At 58.0% G+C, this 26,093-nt stretch overlaps 1 protein-coding gene across 3 annotated transcripts in view; it reads right to left on the reverse strand.

Moving 5' to 3' along the window:
• The window catches only part of TNS3 (tensin 3), a 217,308-nt gene that overhangs the window by 140,200 nt on the left and 51,015 nt on the right, over positions 1-26,093 (reverse strand). For 2 of the 3 annotated variants that reach the window (XM_078442617.2, XM_078442616.2), the window contains one exon: positions 22,897-22,934. In XM_078442617.2, the coding sequence (XP_078298743.1) occupies positions 22,897-22,934 (38 nt within the window). Of the gene's footprint in view, positions 1-22,896; positions 22,935-23,307; positions 23,328-26,093 lie in introns of those variants that run through there. The other variant, XM_078442620.2, reaches the window with a different exon arrangement.

The raw sequence follows: 26,093 nt of genomic DNA on the forward strand, positions 1-26,093 counted from the left end.
TCAAATACAACCACAAAATGCCTCTAACACTAACAATAATTCCTTAATGCCACCACACAATGAATCAACATTCCCATTTCCCTGTCTTACAAGTTTTGTTTTTGTTTTTTGGTTTTTTTTACAGATTGTGGGAATCCAGCTCCAAATAAAGCCTGACCATGTTTATCTAACGTCTCTTCGCTTCCTTAACAACAGAGGTGCTTCCTCCTCTGGCAAGTTTTTTGGAGGTGACCACGTGCTTTCTGCCCAGCAGAACTTCCCCACCCTGGATTCTGCTGACCTGACGGGAACTTCTCCGTATCGCCTGGCCCCGTGCTTCCTGTATGCTGCGGATGGGCCTGGGCTCGGTGTGGTTCTGGTCTGGTTTCTGCCAGGCCCACGTGCCTGGCCGACTTCCCCCGATGAGGCACATGACCCTAGCAGCTTCCTTTTGTGACCCAGGAGGTCTCAGAGGGTCAGGGCCACTCAGTTATTGCAACTGGGCACATTTTAACTCGGTCACTTTCTGGACATCTGCTGGCCAGCATTTCTCCTAAAACAAAACTTTCCCTCTTTGCGAAAAAAAAACAAAAAAACCAAGCTTTCCCTCTTTATCTATTTTTAACCTTGAGGTACAGCTTGTGCAACAAAAGAAGGTTAAAAGCTGGTTTCTCAGGGCGCCTGGGTGGCTCAGTCGGTTAAGCAACTGACTTTTGATTTCCGGCCTGCCTGGGATTCTCTCTCTCTCTCTCTCTCTCCTTTCTCTTTCTCTCTGAAAAATAAAAAAAAAAAAAAAAGCTTGTTTCTCTTTATTTACCAATTTTCAGGAAGAGTTGGCCCCCTAACACTCCTCAAAGGCCACTAACAAAGTTTCAGGTTTGGGTTTGTTTGTTTTTTTCCTTTAGTAAGGGCTTTTACGTAAAGTCTGCTGCCGAGATCAGAAAGTGACATCGCGGCCCCAAGTCGCAACACTGACCGCTCTCACAAAGGGATCCAGCCCCACGTCTGCACCGGTCCTCGGGAGTCCGCCATCCAGACTCCGTTCAATCCGGCGACGGGCCACCGCCCTCACCACGCAGCTGGACACGCGGGTGACGGCCGGCGAGGGGGCTGTGCCCGGTCCCCACCGCCAGGAAGCAATGTGTGAGCCCGGTGGAGAAGCTTCTCAGAACCCGGTAGGGGCCCAGCAGCCGTGTGGCATCTTCGTTGTTCTGTCTGCACAGGCGGGCCTCAGACTGCAACGGGACAAAACCTTTCTCTTGATGGAACCGTTTCCTAGTAACTCAAAGGAAAAGCCGCGGGAAGTGCACCAGGAGAGTGAGACAAGTGAGCCCGGCGGGGAGGCCAGAACTGCCCGCTGCCTGGTGGCCTTCACCCACACACGCACCCCAAACACACGGAGTGACCTCCCCAAACCTCAGGGATGCGTGCAGTGACCCCAGGAAGGTACCTGTCCCGGGCCCCTGGCTCTCCGAACAGAGACGTTCCCAGCTCGGCCGGGACACCACCCCAGCCAGCCCGACACCCGCTTCTATGGCTAAGGAAACAGGAGGTAGAGACCCCAGTCACATAGAACCCAGGGAGGAATCGGGTTCCAGAACGCTGGGCTCCCCAGGCTGGCGGCCAGGGTCCCTCTCCCGCAGAGACCCACACGGCTCTGGTGGGGGCGATGCTGTTGTGTGCGTTTTTGGTAGTAATTACCCCTCTCAAAGGTAAAAACGCACTCTGGTCACTTAAGTGCCATCAATGGCACTTAATGGCACAAAGTGCCACGATGGCACAAAGATGTCTCTGCCGACACTCACGGGGTCCTAACTCGGGGTATTAAACCAGTCAGCGCTCAGCCCTCCTTCAAGTGGCACACCGCTATTTCCACCCCAATCCCACTCAGCCACTGCCTTCCAGGGTCCCCCCACATTCGGAGTCTGTGGCTGCTATAGAATCCATGCCGCAAAAGAAAGGCCACTCAACCTGACCTTCTTCTCCGTGGCAGATTCCAGCCTGGGGACGTGGGGACACTCATTCACTGAAGAACGGGGCCCCCGTCGGCCCCGAGGGCCAGGGCTGCTGGGCACCGGAAGCAGCAAAGCCCACGACGCAGTCAGTGGCCCGTGCCCGTGTGTCCCACACCGCTGGCAGTGGACGTGAGGGACGCCAGTGTCACATGCTGGACGGGAACAGACGCAGACAAGCCTTGGCTGGTGTGACCGGCCTGCAGCCAGCGTGGGTGTTAATCATCAGCCAGGCTCTGCGCTCCCCCCTGGAGGTAAGCGGACACCAGGTCAACGTGTCCCCTGCTGAGTGTCCCTCCACCTGCCACCTGCCGCCTGGCCACCAGAAACATCTAGGTCAGCCCTGCTTATCAGCACGGGCTCATTGTGTGAGGTTCAGCATGGGTAGGGGGGCTCCTGAATTCCTGGAGGCCCGTCCCTCCTTCTCTAAGGGTCTGTGAACCGAGGCTCCTGGTCGCCCACCGGCAGTTCCCACGAGGGAGGTGCACACGGGGCCGCCTTGCCCGGTAATGCAGGCAAATGCTCCCTGGCCAGCTAGAAAACACCAAAGGCCCGGATGTAACATTAGGTGTGGGAGGGAACAGTGAAATCAAAGCAAAGTGCGGACCAAAGTCTGGCCTGTGGTTGGAAAGGGGCGGGGCCTCGGTTTCCGGAGAAATCTGTGCCAGGTGCAGAGATGGCCCCGGGGCGGTACTGGGGGGAGGCTCAGCCAACAGGTGCAGACGGAGGCTGGGGGCAAAGGTCAATGCAAGAGGGCCCCTCCCCCCAGCCCGTGGCACACTCAGGCCGACTTAATGCCCGTCCAGGCCCCGGCAGACGCAGGGGCTTGGCTGGCCTCCCCCGGAAAACTCTGGAAGGCTGATTCCCCAAGTTCAGAACCACTGTTCCTCCTTCAAACACCTTCCCTGCTCCTCTGCATGCCCACAACGTCCGTGGGGTCCGCAGCAGGGCCCAGACGGTCATGGCCAGCCATGCCCAGAGCCACAGAGTGCACCTGTCCCCCACGATGGCCCCAGCACAGGGCTGTGGCCAAGAGCAGGGAGAGCCCAGGAGCGCTGGGCAACACACGAGGGGTGGAGGGCGCGTGCACTGCGCTGCCGGCAGCCGCTCGGAGACCTCCTTCCAGCCTCTTGGGGCTCCTGGGGCTGCCATCCCCCGACCTCTCCTGTGGCCTGCAACCACATCCCCTGCTCTGCTCTTGACGACATGGGTTCAGGCTGACTTCTCCACGTCCGCAAACTCAGCCACATCCCGGGTTCCAGATGGACAGGAATCTGGGGGGCACACAGGTCATCACCCGGGCAGGTGCACTATCCGGGTCAGGGGCGAGGCCTCCTCTGTGCTCCTTCTCACTGCAGATCACTTTGTTATCTCAGATGCCAGCTGGGGGCCTGCGCTGGGAGGCCCCTCTTCATCCAGGATCACTTGTTCCCTGTGAGGGCAGGGGGCTCAGTCAGGTGGGCGTCGGACTCTTGATCTCGGCTCACATCATGATCTCATGGTTCATGGGTTTGGGACCTGCGTCAGGCTCTGCGCTGACAGCGTGGAGGCTGCTTGGGATTCTCTCCCTCTCTCTCTGTCTCTCCCCGGCTCGTGCACTCTCTCAAAATAAATAAACTTAAAAAAAAAAACAAAAGATCTGGACTACTACCCAACAGGACTCCTGAGACTTTTCCCTGTAAGATTCGAGCATGAAAGAACAAGGACGTTCGCAACACTCTGCTGCCTGAAGCAAGTTATTCCATCGCGGCCCCGGTGAAACACGCTCGTGTGAGATGCACAGGCGCGGCAGCCGTGGGTCCAGACACGGCCGTGCGTGCACACGCATCCTAGATTTCGCGACTTCCGGAAAACAGAGGCATCGCTCAGCTAAGACCCTGCTGTGCCGAGCATATCCACGTCTGTGCTTCTGAGGCGTCCTGCAGCGTGGAACTAGTCTGTGGGCAGGGATGATCCACAGCCGACCACAGACCCGCACGTACTGAGGGGAAGACAAGAAAGCCGCACGGAGCCCGCGGTGGACTGGAGCCAGCGAGAGAGGCCGGGCCGTCCCAGGACCTCCAGCAACCCTGCTATACAAAGCCCCCTCCCGCTATTTGACAGGTGGAAAGCTTGACTGTGTGTCTCTGGTAGCTAATCCTGCAATAAAATAAAGGCTGTATCATTCAAGCGGATCTCCTCTCATCCATCTCAAACTTCCAGCTGTCCCTTTTGGTGGGCGCTTTTTCTAAAACAATCCAGTACCTTTCGGAGAATCCGTCACGGCCACGGGTAGGCAGTGTGACATGGGCAGCATGTGTTCAACAGTCACTCGGCCCTTGTGCCCATCTCCACCCATCAGCTCTTCCTCTGCACCTGTGAGTTTACACAAACCACACCGAACTGCATCCCAACGCGTGCACACACACCCCGTAACCCGCACGCACACGCAGGTGCTGCCAACAGAACCCAGTGTGGCAACTCTGGCCTCAGTGTGTGCAACCTGACACCTGAGGTCACCTGCTACAGAAACCAGCCACCGTCTTCACTTTAATTAAACACAGAGAAGTCCGGCCACGTGAGCTCGGTAAACAGCTCCAATTTCAGAAGCTATTCTGCACGGCCCCTCCTGCAGCATGAGAAACCGCAACAGCCCAGCAAAAACCACCGCTGTGTGAGCCAGGTGAGGGCTGGCACCTGCCTCCTAAGCCGAGCCTGGCGCTGCCCCGGAGGCCTGCAGCACATGGCCACCGCAAGGCGGGGATGCGGCACCTCAGACGCCGAGGAGCCACGCTGGCTGTTGGGGCCCTCCCTGGACCGAGGCCGCCATGTACTTCCAGGAACCCTGGCCCTGCGAGGAGTACCCGCCTGCTGGGACTCCAGCGGGTGCTGGCGAGAGCCACAGCTGCACCCGGAGAGAGTCGAGGTCTGATCCCGCACTGGCTTGAGTCCGCTCCCCTGGAGGGACATGGAAGGCAATGACCGGGACGGAAACACCCAACGGCACCCTGCCTGGAGCGCCAGTAATCACCCACCACCGTGCCCGACGCAGGCGCCCTCGACATCTCCCAGCAGGCTCCGGGGACGCGAGTCCCTTGCGTGTCCATCCAGGCACCTCCACCCCTCACTAGCAGATGGAACGGTCTGGAACTGATCAAACCAGTTCTCCCCGGCCAGATGGCAAAGGAACAATGGTCAAAAACAAACAAACCGAAAGACCTTTACTGCCCTCCCGCATTCACTGAACAGCAAAAAAGGCTCTTGCCCTCCCTATGTCTTTTCCACGTGCCACAGCCTGTGCCCAGATGTTCCACGCACTATTCCCCCTGCTCCTCACGGTGACCCGTGAGGGAGGGGACAGCGTCCCATGTGCAGAGAGAGGTGGAGTCCCGTGCAAGGTGGTGCGGCTCTCCAGGTGGTCCGGTGCTTGCAATCACCAACGCATTCTGTGCCCGTGTGTGCCTGTGCGCACACGTGGTCGGTGTGCCCACGCTCGTCCGCAAAAACACTTCAAACAGAGGCCCAGCTCAGCCTGGGAGAGCCTGACCGCCTCTCCCATCACGAGACCTCGGCTACCTGGAGAACCAGCGGTGCCTCCACTGGTTGGGGGCCAGCCGACCGGGCTCCCCGGGGGCCATCCAGGCGGGAAGCAGACAGACTGGATGGCCAGGGTCATTCTTTCCTATCCTGGTGGGAGCGTCAGCCGGGCCACCGTGGCTCAGGCCATGCCCCCAGCCACCGTCCGCACCCCACATGATTTCCCATGACACGCATCCCCTGCAGATTCCTGCCGCCCTCCCGCAGCCCGCACCCCACGTGACTTCCCACGACGCACGCGACCCCCATGGATTCCTGCTGCCCTCCTTGCTGACAAGGTGTGCACCTTCTATCCTGGTTTCCTTTCCGCACAGACGCCCTTTGACACAGGTGCCACGGCACCGTGACCCACACAGATGCCCTGTGACACGAGTGCCACAGCACCGTGACCCAGATGCCCTGTGACACGAGTGCCACAGCACCGTGACCCAGACACCCTGTGACACGAGTGCCACAGCACCGTGACACACACAGATGCCTGGCCACATGGGCACCATGACACACACACATCCTATGACACTGGTGTCACAGCACCATGACCCATACAAACGTTCTGTGACACGGACACATTGTGGACTGAAGTATCTTCTGTCACAGACCAGGAAACCCAGGCTGAGCACAGGAACCCCTGACGTCTGGAGATCTGAAAGGCAGATGTTACAAGGGCGAGCCTGGAAAGCGTGCAAATGGCCTGAGGCCAGGGGTCTGTGCAGAGGCTCTGTGAGTAGAGCAGGTCCTGTCTGAGGTCCACAAGGGGCCTGACAGCCCCAAAGAACGCCCCACATGAAGAAAGAGACAGTCCTGTGTGACAAGCCCAGGACCCCAGGAGACACCGAGGACCCACCTGTTCCACGTGCACCTGTGGTGAGTCACCCCCAGAAATGGAAAGAAACAGGGTAAGCGGACGGGCTCCCGGGAAAACTCCACGGAACGTCAGCCCGGGCACGGCCCCCGAGGCTGAGCCCATCAGACCCCGCTCACGGCCACAAAGCTGCAGCATCAAAGACGAGACCCGTAGTTAAGAAAGTCCAGATTTTTCCTCACTTTTACGAGGTCCAGCTCCTTTTAGAGAACGTCATAAAAAGCATGGAGCCTCCCCTCCGGAGCAGCACCCCCTGCTCCCACAGAATCTCCTCTGCAATTTCAAACACGCAGCAGACTCCCAGGCTAGGAACTCAGGAGCTGGAGGGGGGCCCTCCCCACTGTGCAGCGTGGGGATCGGGGCCACAACGAGGAGGTGGGGGCCCTGCCTAGTGGTCTTCAGGCCGCCGCCATGCCGACGGCCACACCTCGCGCTCATATGCCCTCCAAAATGAACTACCTTTTCTAGAACTCTTGCCTTGAGTTGCTCTGGGGCCCAACCTCCTTGGAGCAGAGGAGGCAGGAAGAGCTGGGGTGCTCAGAACAGGCCAGCACGGGGCAGGCTCTCCTGCTCCGAGAACACGAACCTCCCTGGGCAGACAGGTGAGAGGATGACACCTGTCGTGCAATCCTGCGAGGCCAGGATCCTGGCACCTGCAAGCAGGAATCGGCCCCTCGTGAGCCGCTGCCCCCCGGGGTCCTGGGACTGCCCCCCACCCCATCCTCAAAGTAGAAATGTGCATAGACCCCAGGGATCTGACTCATTGTCCCTGCGGCCTGGAGTGGGTGGCAGCATGACCTTGGCTCTGGCCGTGAAGACTATTTATAACCCCCTTGCTTATCTTCAGTTCCTCAAGGAACATGACACACGGTCACTGGTTTGTCTGGAACGTCCATCGCTCCAATGCTGACTCATATGCTCGTCTGGGGCAGGGCTCTGTCTCCTGACATCCACGCCCCCCACCCGCACCCCCTCCCCACACACAGCCCCTCGCTGCCCAGATCCGCCCACCCGATGGCCAGCGTCCCTGTGCTGATACCTTCCGGAAACAGGAACACATCTCCGTGACACGTGTGGCCTCAGGTCCACACACACACGTATCAACATTTCACGAGTGTGGGAGGGAATACGTGAACAGATAAACATAAAGCAAAAAGAAAAGGAAGAAAAACGGTCTCTGGAAATATAGGGAGTTACAGACAGTTACAGACAGGCCAACCACAGAGTGGTGACAGCCAGACAAGCCGGCCCACGGACCACGGAGGTGAAGTCTGTGCGTGGAACTGTCCACGTAGCACCTGCACAACCCAGTGCTCCCGTCGATGGGAACTTGAGAGGCAAGGACTCGCGAGGAATTGGGGCTCCTGTCTTTGGAAAATCACTACCTGGAGCACCTGGGTGGCTCAGCCAATTAAGAGTCCGACTTCGGTTCAGGTCATGATCTCATGGTTCGTTAGTTCGAGCCCCCGCGTCAGGCTCTGTGCTGACAGCTCAGAGCCTGGAGCCTGCTTCGGATTCTGTGTCTCCCTCTCTCTCTGCCCCTCCCCTGCTCATGCTCTGTCTCTCTCTCTCTCTCTCTCTCTCTCTCTCTCTCTCTCTCAAAAATAAACATTAAAATAAAAGTCAGGGGCATCTGGGTGGCTCAGTCGGTTGAGCATCCCGCTTTGGCATAGGGCATGATCTCGGGGTTCATGGGTTCGAGCCCCACGTCGGGCTCTGTGCTGACAGCTCAGAGCCTGGAGCCTGCTTCGGATTCTGTGTCTCCCTCTCTCTCTCTGCCCCTCCCCTAACTCATGTGCTCGCTCTCTCTCTCTCTCTCAAAAATAAACATAAAAAAAGAAAAATCACTACCTATATTCCACGCCAGGGAACTTGTTCAGCAATAAAAAGAAATGAAAAGACACAGAGGAATCCCAAAGGCATATCACCCAGAGAACGAAACCAGTGGCACAATTCCAACCTTGGGACATTCTGGTAAAGGCAGACCAGTGGGGACAGAAATGAGATGGGCGGTTGCCCTCGGGGCAGGTGTGGGGTTGGGGTGGGGGGAGTAGAGCACAGAAAACTTTTAGTGAAAATGGTCTGCGTGACGCTATGAAGGTAGATGCGTGTGATCCAGTGGTCCAGATCCACAAAACGCACACCACCAAGATGTAAACCGTGGACTGCGGTTAATAAAATGTATCCATATCTGCTCATCAAGGGTAATAAATATGCCACATTACAGCACAATGGTTAACGAGGAAATCACGAGGGCAGAGGGCTATCCGCCTTTGCTGTAAATCTAAGCCTGTCCTAAAAAATAAAGTCTACTCACTATTTCTCATTGTTCACAGTCTGAAAGCAAGCGTTTGCTGGGTGAGTAAAAGGAAAATGTCTATTCAATCTCAGAAACGGGAGTCTCAGGAGCCTGGGGGGCTCAGTCGGTTAAGCCTTTGACTATTAGTTTCAGCTCAGGTCATGATCTCACAGTTCGTGAGTTCAAGCCCCGCATCAGGCTCTGTGCTGACAGCTCAGAGCCTGGAGCCCGCATCGGATTCTGTGTTTCCCCCTCTCTCTCTGCCCCTCCCCTACTTGTGCATGCTCGCTCTCTCTCTCTCTCTCTCTCTCTCAAAAATAAACATTTTAAAAAAAAGTGACTCTTAAAAACAGCAGCTACCAAGTATTCTGTCCAGAAGCCGCTGCTCCCCACAAGTCCCCCAGGCCATAGGGGTGCAGGGACATTGCCCACCTGGCCCCAGCATGTCCCCCCAGGGAATGAGTGCAGGCTCCGGACAGGCCTGATGCTCACAGCAGCCCCATCCATGGCTGACGACTCTGGAGAGCTCTGCCATTCTCCACGGGGGCAGGTCAGACACGTCGGAGAGGAGGCCTCTCCTCTCCCATCACAAAGCGCACAAACCATAGTCTTCGCTGGAGAGTGAGCAGGGGTGGGGAGGGGCGAGCGGGCTCCCCAGCTCAGAACAAGACAAGCAACGATGCTCAACCTTTGCACGTCTCCAGTCTACACTCATGCCCGGAAAAGAGCCTCTGGGCCAGAGAAGCAATTACAACCCGCCGCAACCGAGGTCTGTTCCCGCTGCAGCCGCACTGTTACAAACGTTACAAAACACAAACACAAAACATCTGAGAGCTACAATGCGTTTGCAAATAAAATTGCACAAGAAGCACCAGGTCACAGAAGAGGTGTGGCCTGGGAAAGCCACCTGCCGGTAAAGAGAAAACAGTAATATTTACATCAAGAACCGCAAGCACCTAATTTGGCAAAGACCGCTGTTGAGTGGCCACAGTGGGCACGTGTTCCTCCGGCGTGGCTCAAGCCGATCATCAACAGGGTGGGAGGGAGCTACGTAAGAACAGACTGCACGTTCAGGCTGCGTCCCCTCCCTTGGAACAAGACGGAGGAGGGCAGCGAACCGTGGCCCGGCACAACCGTGGTAGGAGGGCTCGGGGGCACGCCTGGTCCCCTGTGGGCCACGCTGCCTGGCACTGGGATGGAAGCAGCCACGAAAGAGGCGCCCCCCCCCTTGCGTATCCTAGACACTCGGGTGCTCCCTCCAGCTCTTCGGCCCGACCAGAGAGGCACCGGGCTCTCCACCAGCCAGGCACCTGCTGCTCTGACCTGGGGCCCGCCTGCCTGCCCCTGGGGACGGAGACATCAGGCCGCCACGCCACGGGCAGCTGTCCGGGGGTCAGGTCGGGTCAGCCACGGCACAGCTCGCTCACCTGCTTTGTGTCCCCAACTGACTGCGACCTCAGATCACACGCCCCACAGCGCCCCCCCACAGCGCCCCCTGCTATTTTCATTCCACAAAAGAAAATACAGCGGTGGGGACCGCTGCCGGGTGGGCCTGGCCCTCCTCGTCACCAAGGAGCTGATGCTTCTCAGTACTCAGGCCCTGCAGGAGCCGGTCTTGCCTCGCAGTCAGAGCTCAAAACCTGGCAGCACCTGCCACAGGCTGGGGGACCGACATGGCTGTGTTCCTGGGAGCGGTCCTCCAGCAGGACGCCCACAGATCCCGGGGCGTTACAGGGAGGCCAAGGCGGCACCCTGGGAGTCTGGGGAAGCCCCTTCCTGCTCTGGAGGGGGGCCCAAGCGAGCAGAGGGAGGAGAACAGGGCCCAGCTGTTGCCACCAGGGAGCACCCACGGGGATACCCACGGCTCCGCGAAGGTGCACGTTCACGTCCAGCAGGGCCAAGCGCCGTGTCGGCAGGTTCCGCTCACTGGCCCTCGCTGCAACCCGGGCAGCCAGTGGGCATCCCGTCAACGCGTGAAGCGTCAGTCCCAGAGACGCCGGGCAATGTGGGCAGGTCCCAACTCCACGTCCCCGGCTGCACTTTCTCACCACAAGCACCCAGAGCGTGGGCGAGGGGAGGAGCCCACGGGGGACAGGGCAGGACAGCCATACCAGCACTCCCACCAGTGACTAAGAGAGCCCCAGAGAGGTGGCGGGAGGCCCACTTCAAACCACCTTATGGCCGTGTCATAGCTGTATTTGGGGCCCCGTCACGGTAACCAAGGACGACCACAAACAAACAGGACTGTGCCCGGCCACACCTGGCCACACCGCAAGATGGTATCTAAACCTGTCCCCAAGCCAGCAGGTGGACAGGTGACCAGAACAGAGGCAGGATGGGAGGGGCAGGGCTCACACCCGGGAGCCACTGTGCCCTAGGAATGGGAGTGTGGGTGTGAGCGTTGGTGTGTGTACGTGACGGAAGGTGTGTGCACGTGTGTCTGTGCACGTGTGTCTGTGCACGCTCACACACAACCCAGGCCTGGGGAACCAGGGTCCTCCGGCCAACGCCACAGGGCTGACCCAGGCTAGGACAGTCAGGCCTCTTCTCCACGGGGAGGGAGACTGTCCAGTAACGGCTGGCCTGACCCCTCTGTTTACTTCTGGAAATGAAGGTCCTGGGAAAGAAATTACAGTTCGTCTCTCCCGGCGCCTTCCAGAGATGGTTTCCTTTCCATCGGCTCAACAAAACAATGAACTCAGCTTTTGGTGTCCTCAGTTCTTACGAAATTTTGCTTTGCACGAAGCCACATAAAACAGGACACTTCCCACTGGTCTCTCTAGAAATGTATCCGAGGGCGCAGAGGAAAGTTAAAGTAGAGCTGACCTTCTCGGAATCCTGGACAATCCCAGTCGTGCTGGGCCACGTGAGCCAGCCCCCCAGAAGCCCACAGAAGCCCACAGAAGTTCACAGAAGCCCAGAGAAGCCCGCAGAACCCCAGAGAAGCCCGCAGAAGCCCACAGAAGTCCACAGAAGCCCGCAGAAGCCCGCAGAAGCTGGCAGCTAGGTCTTCTCTCCGGCCATTCTTCCTACCTGCTCTCCAGGTAATTCTGCCCACAGCTAAATTCTCCCCAGTCTGGCCTCAAGCCAGCACGCAAGAATTCTCATGCCCAGGTTGCAGAAGGGGGCATCACCTCGCTAGTACCAAGTTATTAAGATGCATTAAATCGGGGCGCCTGGGGAGCTCAGTCCGCTGCGCATCCAGCTCTTGATTTTGGCTCAGGTCACGATCCCAGGGTTCCTGAGCTTGAGCCCCATATTGGGCTCTGCGCTAACAGCCTGGAGCCTGCTTGGGATTCTCTCTCTCCCCCTCTGCCCGCCCCGCCCTCTCTCTCAAAAAAAAAAAAAAAAAAAACAAGATGCATTAAATCAATGCACCCACGTGCCCAAAATAAACGCACCCACCACCAACAGACGTCAAGCAAGACAACAGGGAGAGAAAACCAGGTGGGCCACCGACTCACCTGGCAGGTGGCTTAAGAGGCCCTCACGCACAACTTGCCTCATTAACTAAAATCACTTCAGGGCAAACATGTGGATTCCAACAGAAGCTGTGCAGAACCAAGTTTACCTTCGTTCTTTACAAAGGCGATTCTTTACGAAGGAAATGCTGCGTACTGAGATCACGCTGCAGCCCCTTCCTCCCGAAATGCTAATCCCACAGACCCCCTCCCTGCTCCCTCACGCCCTGAGCCAGCCTGGACAGACGGATGCCCCGGTGCAGGGCCTGCCACCGGCCCCACGAGTGCACAGAATCTCGAAGTCCCCAAATCTCTGCACAGAACAGCAGCCCGGAGGGAGGAGGGCAGGAATTTCCTCCAGAATCTTCAATATTCTCTTCATCTTTTATTATTTTACAGCCTAAACCTCTTAGGCTGTCGTGTTACGACCGATAAAACACCAGGTGTTTTTATCCCCCCATGACATAGAATGGAGAAAAGATAAAAGTTCAATTGTGTTCACTCGTGTTGGTTATAAACAGGGAGCAGAGTGATGACAAGAGGGAGGCCCCTCTCCCCGTGACAGTCAGCTGGGCAGTCAGAGAAAAGTCCCGCAGACCCCGCACCTGAATCAGACGTCTATTCCCTCCCATCCCTGAGGGTGCGAGTCTGCAATCCACGCATGGCAGGGCCAGATCCCCCCTCCCCTTGGTGCCCTCCCCTTGGTGCCCACGGCCACCTGCTCCCCGTGTCCACACAGTGGTCCCTCCGTGTGTGTGTGGGTCCTGATCCCCTCTTCTTATAAGACCGCTGGTCCTATGGGATCACTCCAGCCATGTCACTGAACCTCGATCACCTCTCTCGAGGCCCCGTCTCCAGATACAGTCACATTCCAAGGGTCTGGGTCAGGGCTTCAACTTGTGGATTTGGGGGCGGGGGCACATTGAGCCCACAGCGCCCCCTTCAAAGGTCTGACAGGGCTGGCGGAGAACCACGGTCAACACAGGACCTGCCCACAAGCCCAGCGGGAACAGGGTCCTCCAGGCAGGGCCCCGGCGGCTGCCATGTGGGCAGGTAACTGGGCTCCTTGCCCGGGTTTGCCTGGAAATGCTCCTCCGGGTGGGGCGGGAGGCCACAGAGTCCTCTGAACAAGGACAACGACGATGCAAAGGGATGGGCGCACAGAGCACAGAACGGAATTAAAACAATACAATACTGCCCGGCATTCATCTGATTACAAACATTTGCTGGAGACCAGAAATCTCAGGGGAGTCTATTGTGGGAACAATGTCCTAGTCATGCCTCTCAAGGGGGCGCGGAAGAGCCCCCATGAGCCCACTGTGGGACGCTTGCTCAGTGACCAGCTCGCACTCCTGTCCTGGGTCTGCGTGACCAGATCAGGCCAAGTGGGGAGGCCTGGCACCTCCCTGATGGTCTCACTTTCCAGGAGAGGCAGCTGGGGGCCTCAGAGGCAAAGTGTCGTGTGCAGGACCCCAAGCACCTGAACAAGGCCAGAGTCGAGCCCTACAGACTCCCTGGCCTGGGCCCCTATCAGATTCCTGACTCCAAAGTTTTTGCAAAGAGAGAGAGAAAAAAAAAAAGACATCATCAGTAGCTTAATAAGATGACAATGGCTTGCTAAAGAACCAGAAAAAAAATCTCATAAATACAATTTAATCACATAAAGGCAATTATATATTATGTAACTTAAGCAGCTTTAAAAAAAACCGTGTTGGGGCGCCTGGGTGGCTCAGTCGGTTGAGCTGCCGACTTCGGCTCAGGTCATGATCTCTTGGTCTGTGAGTTCAAGCCCCGCGTCGGGCTCTGTGCTGACAGCTCAGAGCCTGGAGCCTGTTTCAGATTCTGTGTGACCCTCCCCCATTCATGCTCAGTCTCTCTCTGTCTCAAAAATAAATAAACGTTAAAAAAAAAATTAAAAAAAAAAAAAAACGTGTTTACTGTCTGGTCATTTGAAAGACCAAGATGTAACTGCGCCCAACTCCTGGACCCATTTCCTCAAGAAAACTGCAGGTCTCAAATCCAAGCCATTCAGAACCAGTTTCATCCCGACCAGCCTGCAAATGCATCACAAGTGACCGAGAATTGATAATCATAAGAGTATCCAAGTCGGCAGATAACCTACATTTTAATTAACTAGAAGAAACCGACGGCCACCCCTGCAGTAACGCCTGTGCTATGTGCAAAGCTTCCCTGTGAGGAGCCAAGCAGGTTGTGTCTTCGCGGTGGGGGCATCACCGCACTTTGGAGCGCGACTCTGCTGCGCCCCGATCAGGCGGGAACAGGACAGAGGGTGGGCTGGCACCCAGGAGACGCGCAGAACCAGGCAGGTCCCGCGAGCGCCGTCCTTTGCTGTATCCCCACAGGGGGACTGGAGGCAAGCACCTCTCAACTGTCACCTTTCAAAGCACAAAGCAGCGAGGACCCCACAGGTGATGTTGGACCAAGAAAGACTATGACACCCCGGGTGTCCACCTGCTTCAGGGGCAAAGGCCACGAACCTCAGAGGGGGGCAGACGAACCTCAGAGGGGGCAGATGGAGGAGGGTCTCCAGCGGTACAGCAGGTGCCTGTGGGGCGAGAGCACTGTCCCCGCCTCCCGTGTGGTCACGCCCACCGGCTCACGGTCAGGCTGCACATTTAGGACGCAAAGCTTTTCCAACCATGTGCTTCAATTTTAAATTAAAGTTTACCTTTTAAATATAATATACACACATTTCAAAGGCACTGAGTCCGTTGGATAGGACAGAAAAGTCCCAGGAGGCACAACCCCTGCCCTCCCCGCAAACCCATCTTCGCACGTCCTCTATCCTCCCCGTGCCCTCTCCTAGTGGCCTGATCAGCTCAGGTGGCCCCTCCTTCCTCAGCCACTGTGGTTTCCTCTACTCCCAGCAAGCCCCTCCTCTCTTTCTTCCTCCACTAAGCCCCTCCCCTCCCCACCAAGCCCCTCCCCCACCCGGCCCCTCCTCTTTCCTCCCTCCAGCAAGCCCCTCCCCTCTCCCATCAAGCCCCTCCCCCACGAAGCCCCTCTCCTCTTTCTCCTTCCAGGAAGCCCTGACCCTCCCCATCTAGCCCCTCCCCCACCCAGCCCCTCCTCTTTCCTCCCTCCAAGACCCTCCACTCCCCATCAAGCTCCTCCTCTTTCCTCCCTCCACCAAGCCCCTCCCCTCCCAATCAAGCCCCTCCCCCACAAAGCCCCTCTCCTCTTTCTCCTTCCAGGAAGCCCGGAGCCTCCCTACCAAGCCCCTCCTCCCTCTCTTCCACCAAGCCCTCTTCCCCTCTCCCCCACCAAGCCCCCCACATACACTTCATAGGAACAACTGTGTGGTGGGAGGTCTTTGCAGACAGGGAGATGGGGTAAGAGCCCTCCCTGGGCTCGGACACCCGCACCAGACAGATAGGAGATAGCACCGCCGTGTGCAAGGTGCACGGGGCCAGGAGAAAGTGTGCGCTGTGCCAAAACTCCTGAGTACAGAGTGCGCGCTTTTGTTTTTCTTTAAGAGACCAGCCTAAGAAGGACAGGACCCCTCCCCGTGACGTTTTTAACACCTTCCTCTTGCTGCCAGAGAAAGGAAAAGAAGGCACAAACATACTGCAGTCTTTTGAGGAAGGAACGGGTCCGCCCCACAGGGGGTGCTGAAGGGGACTTCCCCAAAAACACTCCTGCAAGGTCCACGAATAGCACAGTGAACTGTTTGGTTTGCACCAACTCCCCTTGATCCAGGGAAGGGCTGCCAACACAAGGAAAAAATGACAAATTCTGACAGCTTGCAACTTCTCCTCAAATCTGAAAAGAAAACATTTAACTCGGGCATCAGGGGGCAGAGGCAGGCTGCCCCCCCGCCCCCGAGTGTCCACAAAGACCTCCCTGGGTTCTCCCATCACAAGCTACACTGGAGTTCACGGTTACAAAGTCCCGCCGCACCCAGAGCCGTCTGCAGCCCCATCCATCTGCCGTGGTCTGCCCAAAAACGCCAGACTTAACTCCCTGCTGGCCCTCCGTGTGCACCCCCCATTTCCCTGTGCAGCACAGAACTTTCCAACGGGCCTCCCACGGCTGGGTCAACATGCCCCACACACTTCTTAAGTCAAAAATAAGCCTCTAAAAGGACAAAAAGGCATTAAATAAAGACTCTGGAATCAGAATTGTGATGTCAGAACCATTGTGAACTATTCAGGCATGCTGTCCTCTCTGCCCCCCGAAAAAGCAGAAGCCTGGGGTGCCCCCCTGCAAGGATCGAGGGGCAGGCCCAGCTGCGTGGGGGCAGAGGGAACCCTGCGGGGTTCAGAGCTGCAGGTACAGGGACACAGGGGACCCGCTCTGCACGGCCCACGACGCCAGCGCCTGGCCCACCAAGACTGCCAGCCGCGGAAAGAATGGGCCAGGGAAGATGCACAGAGAGAAAAGCAGAGGACAGCAATGGTCTGTGAATTCTAACAGGTGCACTGCAGCCGTGGGGCGGGAGCAAAGGGTCTGGGGGAAGAGGGTCCATGAAGCCACAGGAGCACCAGGCACAGGCAGGCTGGGGAGGGCGCAGGGCAGCAGCACGGTGGTTGGTGGGGGGGACCCCGGGGAGCTGGGGAGAGAGGCTGGCGGCACAATGGGGGCACGGAGTACAGATTCTGAGCAGCTCAAAACATGTATGCTGGTCCATAAAAGGCGGTAGTGTGTCTGGAAAAGTAAATCACAAACAGGGATTAGCTCACAGGCAATGTGAGCGAGGGACAAAGAACTGGCATCTTCTAGAAAGCAGCCAGGGCCACTGTAGACACAGGCGAGTGGCAAGGCGACCGTGGAGAGTCTGGAGAGGTCTGTAGAGGGGACCCCCCCTTGGGCCCCCCTTGTATGGCAGACGGAGGTGATGAGCAGGCCACCAGGAGCATGTGGAAGTCAAACGTGGCAGCATCAGGGGCGTGTGAGCTGATCCACGGCACGTGGGTGGCTTGGAAGGAGCCACAGGGGTACATTCGGCCTGGGGGTCAGCAGGTCATAACCTGCACCTGCACGCCTGAGCGGGGCAGGGCAGGGAGTCAGGAGATGCAGAGAGAAGCTGTCACAGCAGGTAGGTGGGATGGTGCCACCCCAAGAGGGGACAGATGAAGAATTCCACATGCATGTGGCACATGCAGCCGCAGGGCCAGACGGGGGCGGGGGGGGGGGGGGGGCACGGAGCCGGCCAGAGCCAAGGCAGCCCCGACAGGGACGAACGTGGGGGCGGTCCCGGTCTCAGGAACAACGAGCCCGCTCCAATGCCACTGGCCAGACAGAACCACGTTCAGGTTGGGCCCACGCTGCATAAGAGGCACAAACTGAGCCAATTAAATGAGATTTGTCTGCTTGAAGAAGATCCTATTCCCGGGAAGAGAAAACACACCACACTTTAGCGTCGTGTAAACAGTTAAGGAACAAAACGCATATTGATTTGTGCCGTTCATGCACGGGTCAACGTGCCAGGAGACAGCTGAACTAGGACAATGATGACCGTGACCGCAGAGAGTATGGTCTCCAGTTACCGCAGCTGCAGAGAAATACACCTGTTTCTAGGACGCAGGATGCAAATGAGCCCAGTACTCCAGTTCAAGGCGGAGACGCTCCCTCCAGAAGGCCCCCCCAGGCTGCTGAAGCTGGTTCTCGGAACCGCTCGTGAAAGATGCCTGTGTTCCGATTTCGTGATGAAAGGGACCACGGCCAGAGCTATAGCTTCCATGGGGCAGTCAAGCTCAGGCCCGGGGTGTCTCTGTGGGCCCCCCGGTTTTGCGGGCTGCTTCTGATGGCTACACGTGGAAAGTTCTATCTTCCACTGCCGTTCTCCCAGACGGAGAGCAGGCGTGAGGACAGAGTTTCGCAAACCGGTGAATCCGGTCACTGACGCTTAGAAAGAAGGAAAGTCTTCGAGGAGCGCTCCTTCTTGGTTTTGTCCACAGTCGAGGGCCACGCGCCCCCAGCAGCCTGTCAAACCATTACTGCTGCCATTCGTCCCGCTCCCCCACGTCCCACAGATGCAGGGGACACAGGACACTGGCTAATCTGTCACGCAGGCCTCCGTTCGAGGGGTCTCTGTAAAGCATAAGACACTCAGGCCAAGTGTGACAAGGCAGGAAGGGCCGTGCTCCCAGGAACCTTCCAGAATGTCCACATTTAAACGGCTGCAGCTCTGCACCTCCCCTCTCGTGGAGCTGACTTCAGAGGCTGAGCCAAGCCCTTTGAGGAAAACCAGTGACCGAGGCAAGAGCAGGGACCTCACCACACACTAATGCCAGCGATTCCGGGATTCATCAAAAATCCAGTCGTCCCCACAGGCCCAGAGCCCTGCCACCAACAGAGTCCCGGAGACGTGCCCCCAGCCCTGCTGGCACTTCCAAAGGCAGCCTGAGAAACTAGCACTGCCCAGAACTCCAGGCTCACACTGGAGAGGAAGGACCCGAGCAAAGCCCTGGGTTGGGGGGGGGGGGGTGGGGGGGGTGGGGAGGGGGACAGACATCCCCGCAGGCATCATCCCTGGGACAGAAGCAGACACCGCGGGACCAGGCCTGGAGCCTCCCGCTGTTTCGGAGAAGAAGCAGAGGGTGCGGGCTGGGGGTGGCGAGGCCCCAGCTCCACAGCCAATCCAGGAAGAGTGCACGGACGGCAAAAATCTGACACCCCTGACGCAGTGGCCAGTGACAGTCCCCGCTTGCGGGTCCGATGAGGGGAGCGCCCGAAGGACCACACCGGGGACACTCGCAAGCAGGGGAACCAGCAGGTGTAAGTTCATGGTTACAACGTCTCGCTTACACCAGTGGACACCTGGCAACACCAAGGACAGGCATGACAGTGGTTTCTGAGGACATCTCGGGCTCTGGGCCTCGTGGCAACTCCTGCACCAACCACGGCCATAACACAGGCATCACTAGCATGTGAGGCCGGCAGAGGCAGGAGCCGAGGGCTGAGCTGCCGCGGCCCAGCCTGAACCTTCAGGGAGAGGAGCCACGTGCCCATTACCAAGCTCGGCATCTGGCAGGGGGAGGTGGGGGTGGAGGCTAAAGGCTCCCAGCTTGGCAGCCACGTGACAGCCACAGAAAGCAGGCCCTGCAGCAGCCGGTGACCCCTCACCCCTCCTGAAGGGGGCCTCCACTCACGGAGGTACAGTCCTATACTTTATCTCCAGCAAGGCATGTCCAGAAAGGGGAGCGGCGAGCTGGCCCTGGGCAGCACACCGTGGAAGGGACAAAGGGGTCTGAGCACAGAGGCCTGGCTCCCGAGACAGGTGGCAGGTGGCTCTGCCGAGGCTGGCGGGGGGACCCTGCACAAGGTGTCTGCCCCACAGCCCCTGCACGTGTTCAGCTCTGCCATGTCACGGGTCAGTCCCCACGCGGAGGCCTCACTATCCGGAGGTCTGCAGAAAGAGTGCTGATTCAATACTTAACGCTCTGAACTGAGGGCGCCTCTGAGAGCACGTGTGTCTGGTCTGGGCCGACGTGGAAGGGACCACATTGGACCATACACATCTTGGCCATCAAGTGGGAGGGCCTCCTACCCTCCCACTCGCCAAAGCCCAGTGGAACCCCGCCTTCGGCACACTTGGGAGATACCGGGGAACCCCCATCCCCTGCCTTTCTAAAAAGGTTCTTTCTCCTACTTCCTTATGCTCCTGCCAGTGAGTCAACCAGCGGCCAAGGGAAAAACCAACTCATGATGCCCAAACGATGCACAAGGCTCCAGTGAATGAGCACGGCCTCCCAGGGAGCAAAATATTTGGAATCCCAAACTTTGCAGCCGTTATACATAGATTGTGGGACTTCTGAAAACCTAAATAATCAAGATTACCATAATCAACAGAGAAGAACATAATCCACGCGGACTGGGGGACATATCACTCACCTGTTTGACCCATGAACAAACCGTAGCCCCAGAGACTTACTCCAGCGGACAAGAAGCCCCCACGGGGATCACAGCCTGGGTCACTGGCCCCGAGTGCCCCCTGAGCTCAAGGCCTTGCCTGAGGGGCCACACTGCCCAACGGCCAGGAAGACACTGACCTAAGTCCATCCGGCCTTCTAGGTCCCAACTCGTGGTTCGGCTTCCCTGCCTGAGACCTGTGGCCTGTGGCTCAGCTGGGTTTCTGGAAGATGGCTCTCTCCTTGGCAATGACAGTACGGTGGGGTTCACTGAGGAGGTCACAGAGGGAACCCACCGTGCCTGCCTTCCCCAGGTCAGTGAGCAGCTGGACCTTGTTCTAAACCACAGTACCCCCTTGTCGGTCAGGAAAGCCAGCAAGCCCTGGGCACGTTGCACGTGCGCGCGTGCACACACACACACACACACACACATACACACACACGAGGTAAGCAGGGACCCACGCTGCCTGGGAGAGCCGCATCTCGGCTCCTGGGAGACATAACTGTCCCCCACCCCTTATCTCCAGGGGCAGCTGGGAGTTTATGGCCCCTCTAGGCACGGCAGCAACGGCACTATGGATCTGGAATAAGAAGGGGCTTTGTTATTGCTGGTGGAATGCCCTCCTGCCTTTCAAAGCTGGCTATCGAAAAAACCGAATACGGATACATTTCCCCTACCCTGATCTACTGAGAGAGAACGCTTATCTACCTCTCAGCAAACTGCCAATTACTGCGGCTAGAAATGCCATAATCGGTGATAGCTAAGACTTCTGGTATAGTCTCTGAGCCAAAGAATTCAATCCCATAAGTAGCCGGCTCTGGGCCCCTTCAAGAAACGGTGCCAACAGGAGCAGGGCTCAATTCTTCTCTGTCAGGCAGGCGTGGCCGGGCCTGTGATACTGTCACAGATGGAGGTGCACAGTGGCACACACACAACACACACTCGCATGCATGCATCTGCATGTACACATATATGCACATCCAGGCACACACACACATGCACACACATCCAGGCACACACACAGGATGACAGGACAGCCAGCACTGCTGTTCGGATGCACATCATCTGACAGCTCTGAGAGGTGGGGGAACCAGGGGTTCGAAGAGGACGGTGCTGCCGGCCCCCAGGCCGGGTGACCCTCTCCACTCCCAGTGCGCTCCAAATCCCCCATACAAAAAGTTTAAAAAGAAAACTCATTTAATCTCTTCCTTGAAAAAAAACACAGGGCCGGACTAGCCTTCCATGTGTGTGTGCATGTGAGAGTACATGTGTCTGTGTGTGAAGAGTATGACTGTGACCTGTGTGAATAGTGTGTGTGTATGTGTGTGTGTGTATATTCCTGCATGGGTGTGAGGTGTGTGTGCATGTATGTGTGTGTGCGTTCCTGTATGGGTGTGACCTGTGTGTGTGTGCATGTGCGTGCATGTATGTGCGCGTGTGTGCCTGTATGGCAGTGACCGTGTGCGTGTGCGCATGTGTGTGCATGTATGTTTCTGTATGGGTGTGACCATGTACATGTGTGCATGTACATTCTTGTACAGGTGTGACGTGTGTGCGCGCGCATGTGTGTGCATGTGTGTTCCTGTATGGCTGTGACTGTGCGTGTGTGCGCATGTATGTGCACATGGCGTTCCTGTATGGCTGTGACCATGTGCGTGCATGTGTGTTCCTGTATGGCTGTGACCGTGTGCGTGCATGTGTGTGCGTGTGTGTTCCTGTATGGCTGTGACTGTGTGCGTGTGTGCACATGTGTGTGCACATGGCGTTCCTGTATGGCTGTGACCACGTGCGTGCACGTGTGTGCATGCGTTCCTGTATGGCTGTGACCGTGTGCATGTGTGCGCATGTGTGTGCGTGTGGCGGGCAGGGTGAAGGGACTCGGCATCCCTGGCCCCCCAACATAGAACTTCACGAGAAGCCAGCTCAAGCGTGAGCCCGCCCCCAGCACCCAGCCCTGCCCGGAGCTGGCGCCAGTCGGAAATTCCCAGCAACAGCTGCCCAGGAGGAGCCCGGCAGCCACAGAATCCCAAGGCTCTCCAAAAGCCCATCTCCCCTGGGACCTCCAGCCACGGGGCCTGCGGGACCTGGAGGGGGGGGGGGCTCCCACCAAGGCAGGGCGGGCCAGCCAGAGTGGGGGTGCCACATGCTCAGGCCCCACTGCGGACCGCCAGCATGCCTGCAAAACTTGGAGGTGCAGACACCGTGACCCAGGCAGAAAACCAAACCTCAGTCCAAGGGTTCCCATGATGGCCCACCGCCACCTCCAGGCCTCCTCACTGCCCCACAGAGGTCCTAACCCCACCCCAGCACCCCAGACTTCCAGTGCTTCTAGGGGTGCTCGGCAACTCAGCCCTCCAAGGAACTCAAACCCCAGCCCAACTCTCCCCGATTCAGGGCCCCCAACTCCCGTGACAGCCTGAGAACCCCAACCGATCTAAGAACAACTAACCCTAATGAGCCCCCCAAACCCCCCCTACCAGGCCTGTGCCCTAAACCCTATTCCCACCCCCACAGAGCCCCGAAAAGCGGCATGATGTAATCATGAGAAAGAAGGGGGAGGCCTGTGCCGAGGCCAGGGCCAATTACTTGATTCTCATCTGAAACCAAATTCTTGAGTTTTACTTTCTATAATTAGGAACACAGAGCCCAAGGCTCTAAGGCTTCCTCAGAGACGAAAAGTATACGTGCTATCAAAGCATCTAGCAGCCCTTTCCCGAGGGTTTCACGCCTGTGGCCACAGGCCAAGGCGTCTGCCTTCTGCACCCGCCTGCCGTGGGGCAAAGGCCAAGGCGGGGTCACGGCCCCCGGGGAAGGAGCTCAACGGGTGCTTACCTTGGCTTCACATTTCTTGTGGCAGGGATACTTGCAGGCTGCAAGACAAAGAGAAAGAAGGTGTGTAAGTGGAGCAGGTTCTGCAGCACCAGGTCTGGCACCCACAAACCCTCTGGACCCTTGGGGATCGGAGCTGCGGGGGGGGGGGGGGGTCCGCCCCCACCCAGTGGCTCCAAGCTTCGGCCCAGAGCCCAGTGCCCATGGTGTGCAGGCACCCAGCTGTGGGCGGCGCTCCCGGGATCCCGGGAGGAGACCCGTGGTGGATCTGAGTTGTACGAAGCCTCCTCGGTGCCCGGGGGGTGCCAGCTTCTCCCTGTGGATGGGTGGACGGGAAACTAGAAAATCCACAACCTCCCCCCCCACCCCCCACCCCCCACCCCCCACCCCCCCCCACCCCCGCCAGAGCCAGACCTGGCGCCTGTCACTTAGTGAGAAAGCTGCCAGCGGAGCGCCACACTCCCCGCGCTTCCGGACGGCCTGGGAACGCACTGTCAGAATCAATCCACGTCTGAATTCCTGCAAGGGAATCCTTCAGCTGGGGCCATTGTGTGAGCAGCAGAGAGACTGTGTCAGTCCGGGGGGCCCCCGACGGTGCAGACTTAGAGCCGGAACCAATGGGGATTTCGCAGGCCCGCCCTCCGGAGGCTGTGGCCAGGCTGATGGCAGGACAGCACCAGCGGCCCCCACGAGCCTCGGGCACGCGGCCAGTGCCCAGATGCCAGGCAGAAACCACGGGGCAGGGAACCCCATCGTGGGGTCCAGGGGGCAGCTATGAGATGGGGGGCAAGGACCTAATCGACCGCACTGCCCGGAGCCGGGCCAGTGACCTCTCTGGGCCTCCATTTCCTCTCCCGGGGTGACGGCAATGCCCAGGGGACCCATTCAAGAGACCACTTTCAGACTACAAACACAATGTCAAGGTACGCAAGTGTGCGGGGTCCTGAGCGAATAAGGCCTCGGGGGTCAGGAGGCAGGCCCCAAACCCGGCTAGCATGTGGAAGCCCAGACTGTTCCCCTAACACACACACACACACACACACACACACACACACACACACACACACCGTCCCTCTCTGCTCCAGGAGCTGGACTCAGAAACGCTGAACTGATGCAGGTCCCTGCAGGACTGACTGAGGATGCCTCAAAGTAAGGCGGCCGCTGGCGGACGGTTACTGGATCTCCAGGACCAATGGCCAGGGTAGTTATCTTCGCGGGATCTCTTTTCTGAATGGTTTCTCTCTGCCTCTGAGGTTTGTGAGATTATCCGCAAAGACAAATATTTACTCTCTGTGTCCTAATGGGTGCACACAGCCAACAGGCCATGAGGGATTTCCTCATCAGAATGGGCTCGCCTCCAGAAAGGGCTTCAAGGTGAGAAACGCGGAGGGAAACACGGCCAGGGGCTGGAGGGCAGCGGGGGTCCCGAGGCAGAAGACGTCCGGCAGAGGCCCACGGCCCTTGCGTTAAGTGAGAAGTAGCAGAAATGCACGGAGGAACCGCCCTGGCGGGGTGGGTGGCTTGCAGCCTGGGACTGGGACGGGAATCTCGTGGTGGTCAGACTTCCAGGATGGCCCGAGGGACCCGTGTGCCCCTGCAAAGAGCCTCATGTGGGGGAACTGAGGCCTCGCCAGCCACCGAGGGAGCCAGCTCGGAAGGCCTGGTTAGAGCCACAGGCCTCCCAAACCCCTGTCCCACAGACGCAGGGAGAAATGAGACACGCTGTCGCCACGGGTCGGCACGAACTTCTGGAGGAATCCACCACGCCGTGGCGGATAATTACGACCACGGGCCAACTCAACCCGGAAAGGGCTCTGGTCAGCGGCAGGGTGACGGTAGTGTGACACATTCATGGTGAACAGCCAGCCGACTCAGCCAGAAGAGAGCCAAAGGCAAAGCCGCGACATTCACAAAGGTCGACTTTACAGCAACGTGGTACAAACCATGCAAGCGCTAAGGTGGAGACCCAAGAGGTGGGCCGTTGCTTCTAGAACAGACGCTGGCGACCCCCATAGTTTTATGGACGGCCCCTCGGGTTGTCCTCAGAGTAGCGATTTGGTGGTCAACCTGAGGCCCCACCACGTCCCCCCCATCCCAGCACTTCATGGACACCTCCACCTGCCACCTTGGCCCCGTGCCGCTGTCTCTGCCTAGAGCTCCCCACACACCCTTCCGTGTCCCACTGACTCGTTTCTTTCTCCAAGACTGAAAGCGGCAGCCGCCTTCTCCACCTGGAAGCCCTCCATCACTCCTCCTAGGCCGGGCTAAGTGCGTCAGTGTGTTCCAGAAGCCCAAGCCTGCCTTCCTCTCCCACTCCCCACTGCTCAGCACTTCACAGTGATCTCTGCCCCCGTCTGCCTCCTCCGGACCGAGCTCACCCAGGACGGTGTCCTAGGTTGTACACCACCAACCTCCTGCAAGAGCATAATGAACACAAGCAAGGGCGGCTTGTGCCGACCGAACAACCACCGCACACAAGGTCGCCGCAGTAACACCTTCCACGGCACAGGCTTGCTGGACTTTCACAAGTTTCCTCTGACCGCCAGCCTCGCCCTAACCTCGTACCCTTCTCAGAAGCCAACACGGCCACTCACGCCCTGCTGCTGTTTGCTTCTGGCTTTCCTGCTGTATAATCGACAAAATTGTATATATTTAAAGGGTACATACAGCTTGAATACTTGACACAAGTCTACATTGTGAGGCATTTGCCACAATCACGTTAATTATCACGTCTATCGCATGACGTGTGTGTGAACGCTTAAGATCTATTCTCACAGCGGGGAGCCTGGGAGGCTCAGTCGGTTAACTGTCCGACTTCGGCTCAGGTCATGATCTGACAGCTCACGGGTTCGAGCCCTGTGTCGGGCTCTGTGCCGACAGCTCGGAGCCTGGAGCCTGCTTCGGATGCTGTGTCTCCCTCTCTCTCCCTCAAAACTAAATAAATGTGAAAAAAGAAGAGAGAGAGACAGAGAGCGAGTGGAGATCAATGCCACGGGTCGAGTGGGGGCTACACTCAGCACAGCCCTGCTGGAAGAAGGTCGAGGGTCCGCGTGGGGCCTGTGCCTCCTTCAGGCTCTGAGGCCTGGAGGACAGACAGGCATCCAGTCTTCCACCGCGTCCCTTCACCCCCAGGGTCTGTGCGCCGCACGCTGGGCTCCCCGTGCAGATACGGGGTCTGCAAAGCGCAGGTGCGAATCCCG

This window comes from Panthera onca, chromosome A2 (genome assembly GCF_046562875.1).
Source record: "Panthera onca isolate mPanOnc1 chromosome A2, mPanOnc1 haplotype 2, whole genome shotgun sequence".
NCBI lineage: Eukaryota > Metazoa > Chordata > Mammalia > Carnivora > Felidae > Panthera > Panthera onca.